At 40.0% G+C, this 13,744-nt stretch overlaps 1 protein-coding gene across 2 annotated transcripts in view; it reads right to left on the bottom strand.

Moving 5' to 3' along the window:
- epha4b (eph receptor A4b) overlaps positions 1 to 13,744 on the bottom strand; it is a 291,695-nt gene that overhangs the window by 35,403 nt on the left and 242,548 nt on the right. For both annotated transcript variants that reach the window (XM_057857051.1, XM_057857052.1), the window contains one exon: positions 2,295 to 2,356. In XM_057857051.1, the coding sequence (XP_057713034.1) occupies positions 2,295 to 2,356 (62 nt within the window). The remainder of the gene's footprint in view (positions 1 to 2,294; positions 2,357 to 13,744) is intronic.

The raw sequence follows: 13,744 nt of genomic DNA, 5'->3' as shown, positions 1-13,744 counted from the left end.
CCGTAGTATTATATCTAGAGTAGACAGGGATATTGGTGTGTTAAGCAGGGGCACAGGTTTAATTCTGCCAGAATGCGGTCGTTATTAAATTATTATTTCTGTGCGGCCCGGTAGCAAATGCGCCACGGACCGGTACCAGTCCGCGGCCTGGCAGATGGGGACCCCTGCTATAAAGAACCGGTTCCGTGTGTTTCAATTCCATGGAATCGTTTGGCAGTTTATTTAACGACTCTCTTATAGATTCCAACCAGCACGATTCGAGTCACGTAACTTACTTATGTTACACGCTTTCAATTCAGCATGTAAGACTACATGATTACTCAAAGAGGGACCACTCACCAAGTACAATCTCAAGAGTCATCGCCTAGTAATTTTGCGTTGATTTTCACAGGCCAGGCCATTATTCATGAGACTACTTAAAGAAACGGTGATTTTTCCAAAAAAGTCTGTTAATGGGTCTATCGTATTCCTCGTCAAATACTCTATAAGAAAAATATAACATATATGCATCTAAAATAATCCTAAACGATTTAATAGCAATTTTAATACTCCTGTTAGAAAGGCTCCTTGGGTATGCGTTCGTTCCCATAGCAACCAGTCAGTTACTTCATGTTATTGTCCTACGTCATACGCGCTGCGTATTCTGGGACCGACAATGGGCATAAAGTGCGCATTTCGAGCAGAGTGCGGCCACCTGTTAAGATGTGTGCGAGGAAGTGTTAATCTGTGTGCGTCCATGAACGAATGTAAGTATTTCCTCTTCATGTCATAAAGTTCTTATGATAAGTTAGAGCCGTTATCAGTGCTACCGTTTCGTGTTTTTACTGTTACGTCGGCTGGTTGCTCCCGCTCCTCCTCGCTGCGTCGAAGAGAGCGTTGTTTACATTATATTTGCGCTGCACATTTGTGTTGAGAGAGAATGTGTTAGTTTTGCATCTCAAAATGATGTTATAAATCTATATGAGTGTAAAGTGCTTAGTTTTTGCCACTTTTATGGCCAAGATTACCGAACGTGCACACAGCTGGCTTCCGGGTTGTGCACGCACACTCGCGCCCCTCCACCTTTTTGTTCATTATACTGTACGAGTCATGTATGTGTGTTATTGACTCCTGTACAGTCAATTTGCATTGTTTATTGCATCATCACTAATGTGATGCAATTTTCTTTCCTTTCAGAACCACACATGTACCCACACATTCCAGTCTTCTTCCACACACATACAAATACATCAACATCTTTCCACGTATGCTCTCATCTGCTCATTGAGTGATTCTCACATCAAGAGCCATTGCCTGTATATAGTTGTGTCTGTTGCCAAGTTGGGTTAAAAGTGCCAAAGACCAACTCCACTCTCCGCTCCTTGTGTTCCAACCGACACCCCGAGGCGAATGAAACATAAAACATATTGAACCTAGAACCTTATACAGTCCATTAGTCCAAATTAGAATCAATAAGAGAATCGATAAAAAAATCGAATCGTCAAGCAATATCGATAATGGAATCAGAATCGTAAAAATCTATTCCCATCCCTACTTCCCGGTGAATAAGCGACTTTGCCTGGGTTTTTTCATTTGCCTGCTGCCCAGGCTTTTGGAATCCTCTACCATGTCCAGGTATTTGAGTCCATTATTTTTATCGCCTTGTTTTTACAGCTTCTCACCGCGTTTTTCTACAGAAGTTTTGACATTAGGCTTCATCTTTGAGTTCGTGGGGTTTAATTAGTCGGTGGAGTTGATTTCAACAAATTCCTTGCAGTTTGTCAGATATTTGTTAGTTTCAGGGCTCCGGAGTGGCTAAGTTAGCACGAGTCAACTGTGCTTAAGTGAAAAATTCTGATATTCCCCTTTAAATTCAATCATCGGAAAGTCATTTACATGTGATGACATTTTTCTTTTGTCATTCTTGTATTGAGGCGGCAAAGGGAGAAAAATTGGTAAAAAGTAACTGATAGATTACTTTTAAAGTAACTTAGTTACTTTGATAATGAATTAATCAGTAAAGTAACTAGATTACTTTTTTGAGGCAAAATCCGTAATCAGTAAATAAATTACTTTTTCAAGTAATCTGTGACAACACTGGTCGTAAGTGATAATATAGTAACGTTACTACGTACTCGAAGTTAAAATAGCTCATTTTTAAAGCAACTCTGGTTCATCTATCATCATCAATATAGTCCAATGAGTTTTATATCTTCTTTTAAAGCTAATTTTGAATTCTAGCAACTTTTCTCCCCCTGGAGTTCCCGGCCTGACCTTGAAATTCTGTGAGCGCTTGTTGCTTTCAGCCAACTCACCTTGAGGAAGGTGTCCAGTGATCCGTTCTCCATGAACTCTGTTATGATCATCACCGGCTTGCCTAGAAAAAGACATAACAAGGCAGCTGTAATGAAGCGCAATTACGTGGAACAAAGACGGCGACTAGAAAGAGACGAGCTCGGCAGCCTACAGCTGCGACCGGCCTTCTTCTCTGGCCCCGACTCGTCTCCCTGGAGGATAACGTGGCGTGTCGTCATCTGTCACACTGACAGCTTCTAATCAAGCCTCTCCATGAACGCCAGGAGATAATTAGAACGGACCGATCCGGCGGAATATCTGCACGCGCGTGTGCGAAAGAGAGAGAGGGGGAGAGAAGTGGTTTACGGGGTTCTCCTGAGATCTCATGAATACTAATCAGCCTCAAGGGAAAGGAGGTGCGGGTGGGGGTGTTTGCGGTTCAATCATTGTGCACCTGCACATGCATGTTTGCGTGTGGCTTGACAGACAGGCCCTGTGCACTATGTTCCCCTGCTTGGCATCTGCCAGGGCTTACAAATGACGAACAAAGTAGACGCAATCACATGTGTACACACACGCGCGCGCCTACTAAAACAGCAGGCGTTGCTTTTCAGCAGGTTTCTTTTAAGGCGCGACCCCCTGCAGCCCTGTTTTCACCATCACAAACAAACATGTACAAACCACTTGGCGTGTGTGTGTTTATTGAAAGACGGTTTTTACCTTCGAAGTTGCTTGTTCGCTATATTTTTCTATTTTCAGGAGGCCATGCTAGCCTTTCGGTGGCAATGCTTTTTTAAGTAGGAGTGGGAACCTCTTGGTACCTCATGATACGATACGATTTGCGATACAAAGCTCATGATAACGATAATCTGACGATATGGCGATACAACGATTATCGATACATTGGTCCGGAAATAATTTTTGAAAATTTTACAAACAACTAAAAAACAGAAAAACAAGCTTCTGCTGTCAATTGGTATGAGCTTATCATTAGTAGACATCCAATTCATTTGAAGTGGGAGGGTGGCAGCGAATGAACGCTGCCATCCCTCCCACTTTAAACGGATTGAACGTCTATGGCCGGTAGTGGCAGCCAATGCCGGGCAATGAGGTAATTTTGGGCCATTTAAGGTCATTTACCTGTTCATTTTCAGTTACTTCCTGTTGATTTTGAGGTATTTTATGGGGCTCTTCCTGTTTATTTGGAATTACAGAGCAGAATCACCCAAATGAATAGGCAGTCACTCAAACGCAACAGAAAATGACCTGTAAATGCCCTAAAATGAACAGCAAGTGACCTGTAAATGCCCTGAAAGTCGGACAGAATGACCGTGACTGCTCTGGTTTCGAATGAACGAACGTTCCCAGTCTAAATGGAATTGGGCGTCAAGCACCGTCAATGCAGTCTTAGAGTTAACGGAGACACTATTATGGTGGAAGATTGTGGTAGCAATTTGTCGGTTCATTTAAATTTTTTTTTTTTTTTTAGACATTGACACCTTTTTAAATTATACCGCGATTCTTGGCAGGAACACTTTTAAGGTGGTTTTCAGACATAAATGCTGCGACAATAACACATAGTGTGATCCATGGGCGTCGCCAGATATATATGCAGTGCCCCAGTATAAATTTCACCGCTAAAAAAAATAAAATAAAATACTTTGGAGTTTCAAGTCTACATAGCATAATCTACAGAATGCACCTATTTAATATGGTCGTATTATTCTATTCACTCCATATATGACTCCTTAATATGGTAATTTATGCACATAACTTTGGCTGTGATAGGCATATGAGTTGATACTTCTGCAAAGCACTATCTGGAGACATGCTGTGTTCATTTGTATCGGGACATATGAGTTCCTAATTTGGAAAATCGTTCTGATATTTTGTAAACGTTGATTTTCCATCAAAATCATCAGTATGGTTGACATTGACATTTTCGACAATAAACGATGTTGAATCAACATTGCAAATACAGATGACAATTGACAGGTGACGTTGAAATAACATTGTTCTATGGTGTGTCGGGCGACGGTTGGGTTAACATTGTTTTATAGTTGATGAAATAATGTTGACAAATAGTTGATTTTTGATTGACCGAGAAATAGGATTGAAAAGTCATCGAATTATGGATGAGCGGGAGTTATGGTCAAATAATAGTTGTGATCGTGGTTGAGCGGGAAGACAGCATATCACTTCAAACGAACTGTACTGGAAATGCCTCTTTTAAGGATAGCCATGTTTAAAGGTAAGCCAATCGCTTTTCTTCAGAGCCTTTATCAGCAATGATGTCTTACGGTAGAATAAACCGCGTTTGTCATCAAAGTTGTACGTAAAACGGTTTGCCTGACAAAACGTGACAAAGTTGCCGAAATTGTAAGAAGCGGTGCGTTTGCTGTGTTTGGCATAAAAGAGAAGACCTACTTAACCTGAATGTTAGCAAAGAAGAACTTAGTTCAGGCAAACGTAATTATTTTTCCAATTAAATTGCTAAAATCACTAGAAATGACACAGTCGAGCCTTGTCTAAATTGATTTATTGAACACAAAGATAGTGCGGTCATTTTTCCATCATAGCTAGTTAATTAGCTAGCTCCGTTCCCTTGTGTAGAAGTGGCTACTTTATGTCCCATGGTGGCAAAGTTCGCAGTTCATCAGACTGAGAAGGAGGCTTAAGTTTGAAATAACTTTCTAACTGAAATAACTGTCTATTGTTGTGATTCAATTAAAAATAATTTTGAAATCTAGCCAATTTTTAATTGTATTTATTTATTTATTTATTTTTATTCTTTGTTAAATTATTAGATTTTTTTTAAATCGTTCATGTACTAGTATATTTTATTAGTCAGCCAAGCTGTTTCTTCTGTCTGTAAATAAAGCAGGACCTGTATATATGGGCATATATGAAAGCATTAATAGCATCATGGTTGAAAATGAAGGAAAACATAATATTGATTCAGCGTTGAAAATATATGAAAGTGTAATGTTTATCAGTAGATTACAGAAACAATTTGCTAATTTTTTGAGAAGGACTAGTATATTTTATTAGTGAGCCTAGCTGTTTCTTCTGTCTGTAAATAAAGCAGGACCTCTAAATATGGGCATATATGAAATCATTAATAGCATCATGGTTGAAAATGAAGTATAACATAACATAACATTGATTCAGTGTTGTTCCAATATGATTATTAATGGAAATGACGTTTAGGTTTTGTAAGGATTTCAAGGGTTTGGGTTAGGGGTTAGGATTTCAATGACGGAACAACATTAATCGAGGGTGCAAAACTGATGACAAATCGATGTTAGGTGTCAACGTTGATTCGATAACGATATAAGATTGACAGCGGAATGTTGATTCAACATCATTTCAATGTCTGTCTGCTATCTGGTAAGTTTTAATGTGGGATAAAATAGGGTTGATACAAAGAAGGGCTGCCTATTTTAATGCTCCAAAAATATATCACAAGTTTACTGACTGTTTGGCGATTTATATAGACACCAATTAATAGAGAATAATTTTTCGATTACTCCAACAACACATGAATGAAGCATCAATACTTCGGTGCGTGTGCCAATCATACAGTCGACATGACAGTGCAAATGACATCTTCCCACCTGTTTACAGGTTAGTTCTGGATAAACTGCCCATCCGTGTTGTTTGTTTTTACCTCTGTGTTGATGTTTGTTTGGTCTCCTATTTCCATGAATTGTGAATTCAAATGGTTCAAATCTACTCATTACATTTCAGGCAGTTAACTGCAGCAAACTACTCTGGATGCAAATTGATGTAGCATATTAGCCGCCATCTTTTAGCTAACTGGCTAGCAATACAATGGCAATTAAATGCAATTAAGAGCTATCGTGTTAATACGGTATAGAGTATTTGAACTGTATCAATACTGATGGTATTTATTGCTATTTGTTTATATGACCAAAATGAATAGAATCAGTCTGTGTTAATTAATAGCCCATCTTTGGGATGATACAACCCCTAACAATTTTGTATGTGTGCTCATGTTAACAAGCATTTTATTTGTTACTGCAGTCCTTTTTTAAAAATTATTATTATTTCATTTGACTCAAACTTTTGCAAATGGATATTAGAAAGTTATTTGCTTGCAGCAAAGAGGAATGAGATAGGTAAGCTAGGTAACCCACCAAGGCAACATGAAACACTTTTAGGTCACAACCTACCAGTTGAGAAACACTGATTAATTTGCATAACAGTTAAACGTTATGAAATATAAGTTTAAGTGAGAACTATTAACAAACTGTATTGTTTAACCCTTTATAGGGCAAGTGGATATATTTGTTAATAAAAAAATATACAGTGCTGCTCGAAAGTTTGTGAACCCCACAGCGATGGTCAGATTTTTTGTAAAAAAAAAACTAAAATAACCTTATTAAATGTTAAGTTATACCCAAATCCACAATACTGACATTCCAAATAATGGACTGAAACAAAAGAAATAGTCATATTGTCATTCTTTATTTAACAAAAGTGGTTGATTTAAGAAAAACTCAGATATCATGTGTGCAAAAGTATGTGAACCCCTTCAGTTAATAGGATATTGCGCCTCCTTTTGCAGAGATTACCTCAACCAAACGGTTTCTGTAGTGACTAATCAGCCTCTCACATCTACTTTGGGGGATTTTTGCCCATTCTTCCTTGCAGAACGCAGTCAGTTGAGAGAGGTTTGATGGGCGTCTGGCATGAACTGCTCGCTTCAGGTCCCGCCACAGCATTTCAATGGGATTTAGGTCAGGACTTTGACTGGGCCAGTCCAGAACGCGAATCTTCTTCTTTTTCAGCCATTCCTTGGTTGTATTGCTGGAATGCTTTGGATCATTATCATGTTGCATGATCCACCTTCTGCCAAGCTTTAACTTCAAAACAGATGGCGTCAGGTTATGTTCTAGGATTTGACAATATTCCTCAGAATTCATGATTCCCTGGACTATGTGGAGTTGTCCAGGTCCTGAGGATGAAAAGCAAGCCCAGATCTTGACAGTCCCACCTCCATGCTTCACTGTTGGGAGAAGGTTCTTTTGGTGGTATGCAGTGTTGACTTTTCGCCAGACATGGCGGTTTTGGTTGTGACCAAACAGTTCAATTTTGCACCTACATCAGTTGATGAAAACTCTTTTTAATTTAGTCTCGACAACACAACTGTTAAAAAAACAAAACAAAAAACTACTGAATTGATTGATTAGGAAATCAGGTTGAAATAATAGAAAATTCCAAAATGTTGAGGGGGTTCACAAACTTTTGAGCAGCACTGTATATATTATAACTAAACCACTTAAGCGGATATCACATTTTGGGTCATATAGGCCGCAATATTTACATTTGGTGTTTTCCACATGACCCAAAATGTGATGTCCACATATGTAAATGTCAGATCTCAAGTTCGGAGCACGCAATCAGACAGCCAGTACATTTAAGCAAAGTAAAAAAAAAATAAAAATAAAATCCATGAGTTCTCCTTTACTCCAGGGGGTAGTCGAGGTAAACTCACTAATAGGAAAGTTATGGCGAATGTAAAGGGTGGGAACTATCAAATACAGTATTACTAACACTTTTTGAAATGTATTTATTGTATGTATTATATTTTCTAATCAGGAAATTTTGCTCTAGCCCTATGCTGAAGTCATTGAAACACTGAGGATTTATTTTTGCACTATATCAAGAGATAATGTTTCAGTTTTGGAACTATTTGCACTTTTTATGTAATTTTAGCCAGTATAAAAAAATCTTATGTGGGATTGTAAATTCACTGGTAATGGTTTACAGTTAACTGTATCCAATTCAATACTGAAAATCGTAGTATCTTATTTTTATAAAAAAGTTACCAAGGTTGCCAAAAGCTGAGTACTACCTGACAAAAACAGGGCGTGTTGTCTATTTTTGCACATAAACTGTGAATTAATGAATGTTTGAACAATAAAAACAAAAATTCTGAAGTTTAATATTGTCTTCTTTTTATTTGTTTTTTTTATTTAGGCAATCGAACAAATTTTCAAATGCTGTAATGTAAAAAAAACCCGTACCAAACCGTGACCAATGAATGTACATGTGTGGAATTATTTATTTAGCAAAAAAAAGGTGTAATAACTAAAAACATGTATAATAATCAAGTATCTTTAAAGTAGCCACCCTTTGCTCTGATTACTTTTTTGTACACTCTTGCCATTCCCTTGATTAGCTTCAAGAGGGAGTCATAAAATGGTTTTTGACTTCACAGGTATGCCTTTTCAGGGTTGATTAGTGGAATTTATTAGATATATATCCATCCATCATCTACCGCTTAATCCGGGTTTGGGTCGCGGGGGCAGCAGCTTTGGCAGGGAAGCCCAGATGTCCCTCTCCCCAGCCACTTCAACCAGCTCCTTGGGCGGGATCCAAAGGCATTCCCAGGCCAGCTGAGAGACATAGTCTTTCCAGCGTATCCTGGGTTGTCCCGTGCATGTCCCACCGGCCTCCTGCCGGTGGGACATGCACGGAACACCTCTCCAGAGAGGCGTCCAGGAGGCATCTAAACCAGATACCCGAGCCACCTCAACTGGCTCCTCTCAACGCGGAGGAGTAGCGGCTTGACACCAAGTCCCTCCCAGATGACCGAGCTTCTAACCCTATCTCTAAGGGAGAGCCTGGACACCCTGCATAGGACACTCATTTCGGCCGCTTGTATTTACGATCTTGTTCTTTCAGTCACGACCCACAGCTCATGACCATAGGTGAGGGTAGGAACATAGATCGACTGGTTAATCGAGAGCCTTTTGGCTCAGCTCCTTCATCACCACTACAGACCGGTACAGAGTCCGTATCACTGCAGACGCTAAACCTACTCGCCTGTCGATCTCCCGTTCCCTCCTACCCTCCCTCGTAAATAAGACCACAAGCTACGTGAAATCCTCCAGTTGGGGCAGGGTTTCTTTCCCGACCCGTAGAGGGCACGCCACCGTTTTCTGACAAAGGACAATGGTCTCGGATTTGGAGGTGCTGATCTTCATCTCGACCACTTCACACTCGGCTGAGAACTGCTCCAGTGAGAGTTGGAGATCATGGCTTGATGAAGCCTACAGTACCACATCATGTGCAAAAAGCATAGATGCACAATGCTGAGGCCACCAAACCGGACACTCTCAACACCTCGGGTGAGCCTTGAAATTTTGTCCATAAAAGTTATGAACAGAATCGGTAACAAAGGGCAACCTTGGCGGAGTTCAACCCTCACTGGGAACAAATCCTACTTACTGCCGGCAATGCGGACCAAACTCTGACTCTGTAGGGATACTTAAAGGTTAATTCCGATTCACGCGGAAATTCGGGTTACATCGCCATCGAAAGGAACTCGTTGGCAACCCGGGGACTACCTGTATTCTTAAAGTGACAGAGTCCCATTGTCAGCTGTTTGAGACATCCATGATGCAAAGGCAAGTTTGTATTAAGTCGTGAAGGAATCCTGACCTTCTAGCCAGACCGCCGGAATCGTGCCAGCCGGACCAACGGACCCGCGCTGGCGTTGATCCAACGAGCCGGGCTGGCGGGAAATCGGCAATCTGGCCAGAGGGGCAAACTCCGCGCATTCACCTTAGTCTCAACCCTTTGTACTGACTCCATTTTAAAAAGGTTTAAAGAAGGCTCACTGAGAACAAGTTGACAATTTATTCGGGGAACAAGCAGAAAGGCGAAACAGACAGACTTAGGCGAGGGGGCAAATTCGTTTCAAGGTCCCCATAACAGAAGTCAACAAAAGGTTCCAGGGACAAATGACAACTCTTAGTTAAACATTCAGTCTTTTGAAGGCCGTGGGCAGGAAGAGGGGTGTGTTTGGGATTATTGTCTGTTTGTGGATTGGACAGGAGGATTCGGGAGTTACTGTTGTCCGGGCAATGAGGGTTGTGGATTTTGCCACCTCAGCGTCAAAAGGGCTCATGGAGTCTTGTCAGTCGTGTTATCAGTTGGATATCAGGCGTTGGATTTCATTGTGTCGGGACAGGGCGTCCCGCCATTTGTTCGGGACTGTCCGGGAGAACTGATTGCGAGAGTTGGTGCGTCAATCTTGCTCATGACGCACAAGTTGGGCTTCCGTGATAAGAAGGTGTCGTGTGTCTTTTGCACTATATACTGCTTGTTTTCCTTAAACTACGGTATAAGTGCTATTTATTTTATATTGGGTGTGTTAGAGTAATACAAACAGTCAAACAGTAAATATGAGAAACGATACTATTCCCTGACTGATTATATTAAGTGTGTTAGAGTAATGCAAACAGATAGACGGTGCCTACGAGAAAAGGTACTATCTCCTTCAGTCGTTTATGAAATAAATAGCTTTCAAAAAACAACTCAAGGTAAAATTGTTACTTCAATGTGCTTTGGAATGTTACCATAAGCCTGAAAAATAGACGATATTACCCTTTTAACTTATTAACAGTCATTGACGACAATGGACGTCCAATCCATTTTGAGCGGGACAGGTGAATGAACCATTGCCAACAGGTTGTGTCTGTTTATTGCAATGGTCGTATGTTTGGGTCAACATCTTGTCACGGGAAAGGGAGAACAACACCACAGAGGCCTCCAGTTAGATTGTAGGTAAAGGCAGCAATGCATCACCTTAAATGAATTCGCTATCTACGCAGCAAACACCAAGATACACACATGAGGACACACACGGAGAGCCGTGGGTCTCTGGTGTTGGTGTCTTCTTTGACAGTAACATTAGTCTCAGGGATAAAAGTGAAAGAGAATTGGATTTTCTTCTGCTGGGGGTGAGGATAGCCGTCCACATACATCTCCGCACGGGGCCCGGATTGTGTGCTGCCTTATATTTGTTTGTTTGGTGTTTATTACTTAGCAGCGCTACGTTCTTCGGTGTGTCTGAGGACTGGTTTCGGGGCATGGCAATCAGAAATGGAGACAAGGAAAGTGTTCGGACAATAGTTACTGGGATTTACGGGGATGTTATGCTTTGTAGCCCTTCATCCGTGGATGGAAGATTTAGGACTTGGAGAGGTAGAAAGCAATAACTCACTCTATACTTAAAAGTGCAGATACTGTAGTTGTGCTAAAAAATATTCAGATAAAAATAGAAGTACTTATTCAGCACTAAATACATTGTATGTTTGAGCACACATGGGAACAAAAATGTAGTTTTTTTAGGTGTTAAAGTTGTTTTAACTCTTTCATACAAGAATGTTGCAATTCATGTTTTTAATTGGCTGCCAATGACGGCAATGGATATTATGCACGTTCGTTCATTCACCCCTCCCAGTCAAAATGGATTGGACATCAAGTGCCGTCAGTGACACTGAAACATGAGTGTTGACAGCCATCTTCCCAGTTTAGGTGCATTGGACATCTATCACCATCAATGGGATGCAATGAGTAAAATACTATAAAAAAAAAATCAAATTTCGTGTGTTACTTGGGGCTGTAACCACTGTTTTTATTTTGATGTCATTAATTTTGTTTTAATTAAAATTGTATTAATCATAAATCTATATTGTAAAAATAATAGTGAAATATAATAATGATTAATAATAACAAAAAAAAAAAAAATATATATATATACAGTGAAGAAAAGTATCTGAACACCCTGCGATTTTGCAAGTTCTCGCACTTAGAAATGATGAGCGGGTTTGACATTTTCATGGTAGGTGCTTGTCCACTGTGAGAAGAAAAAAAATCCAGAAATCACAGTTTATTAATTTTTTAAATATATATATTTACTGGTACGAATTTCTTCCTTTCAGGACGTGGCTTGTAAGTCGAAATGGTCGTATGTTGAGCGGGATTTCCCAACCAAACACATTATGATTCGATTAAGTTGTTCCACAGCCCAAAAACCCATGTAAAATCCTTCATAAATACTGCAGGTACAATCACAAATAGCAATGACACATAGCAAAACAAATAAATTATAAATACAAATCAGAGTAATGATACAGGTAGTCCCAGAGTTGCGAATGAGTTCGGTCCCTACGCTGGCAATGTAACCCGAATTTCCGCGTAAGTCTGAATTAACCCTTTAAGTACCCCTAACTACTCCATAAATCTCAAAATAACAATCCAAAAACATGTATTATACATCATATTAATAAAATAAAAATAGGATACTCTACAGTGTATCACAAAAGTGAGTCCACCCCTCGCATTTCTGCAGATATTTAAGTATATCTTTTCATGGGACAACACTGACAAAATGACACTTTGAAACAATGAAAAATAGTCTGTGTGCAGCTTATATAAGACAGTTCATTTATTTTCCCCTCAAAATAACTCAAAATATAGCCATTAATATCTGAACCCCTGGCAACAAAAGTGAGTACATCCCTTTGAAAAAACGTACATCCTTAAATGTCCAAATTGAGTACCGCTTTTAATTTTTTCCCTCCAAATTGTCATGTGACTTGTTACAGGAGTGCTGTCACCATTACTGCAGAGATTGAACAGGTGGGGGGTCAGCCTGTTAGTGCTCAGACCATACGCCGTAGTCTACATCAAATCGGTGTGCATGGCTGTTTACTGACCACCACAATGTTTTTTATTCATATCTTTTAGTGTTTCTGAATGCTAAAGAGTTGCACTTTTGAACTAATTCATTTTTTCCCCCAAGCTTCTTATCTGAGTTTGTTCTACATATTAAAATGTCTGAGTGAGTACTCGTCCGAGACTGGTGATCCATACTTTTTTCTAGGGGTTGTAGTCCCAAGAATTATACAATGAGAACAGGAAAACAAAAACAATGTACGCAAAAATAAATAAATAAAAAATAAGCTCCTCTTATTGGCGGAACAAATATTTGCAGGGAAACTTGACAGCTGTGACACTGTCGGAGCTCAAACACACACTCTACACCAGGGATGCCCAAGTCCGGTCCTCGAGAGCCCCTATCCAGCTTGTTTTCCATGTGTGCCTCCTCCAACACACCTGAATCAAATAATCAGGATCGTTATCAGGCTCCTGGAGAGCTTGCTGATGAGCTGATCATTGGATTCGGGTGTGTTAAAGGAGGGAGACATGGAAAACAAGCTAGATGGGGGCCCTCGAGAACAGGACTTGGGCACACCTGCTCTTCACCGTTACCTGACCAAAAACAACAACAACAACAAGTCTGGAGACAAAATAGCGGATAAGACTCCGGGATCGTTAAGTCGAAATCTGGTAAGTCGAGTATGTTGAAACCCGGGGACTACCTGTAAAATAATAATCTTAATAATAATAATGTAACGAATCGGGTTCTAATGTGTCATTTGTGTTTTGCATGCTGTTCCTGAATGCACTGTGTGACTGATGAGAGTGTGAGAGAGGTGCGGAAGAGTGGCAACTTTTTACTTTCTCTTTTCATGTTCTGTTGTTGTTACTATCAGTCACGGCGGACAGTCGCCGTGTTGTGTTACACAAGTTCTGAAATAAATTGTTAAAAACCTGACGAATCTAGCGACTTACTTGCAGATGTTAC

This window comes from Corythoichthys intestinalis, chromosome 14 (genome assembly GCF_030265065.1).
Source record: "Corythoichthys intestinalis isolate RoL2023-P3 chromosome 14, ASM3026506v1, whole genome shotgun sequence".
NCBI classification, from domain to species: domain Eukaryota; kingdom Metazoa; phylum Chordata; class Actinopteri; order Syngnathiformes; family Syngnathidae; genus Corythoichthys; species Corythoichthys intestinalis.
This window is presented reverse-complemented; position numbering and strand designations above follow the sequence as displayed.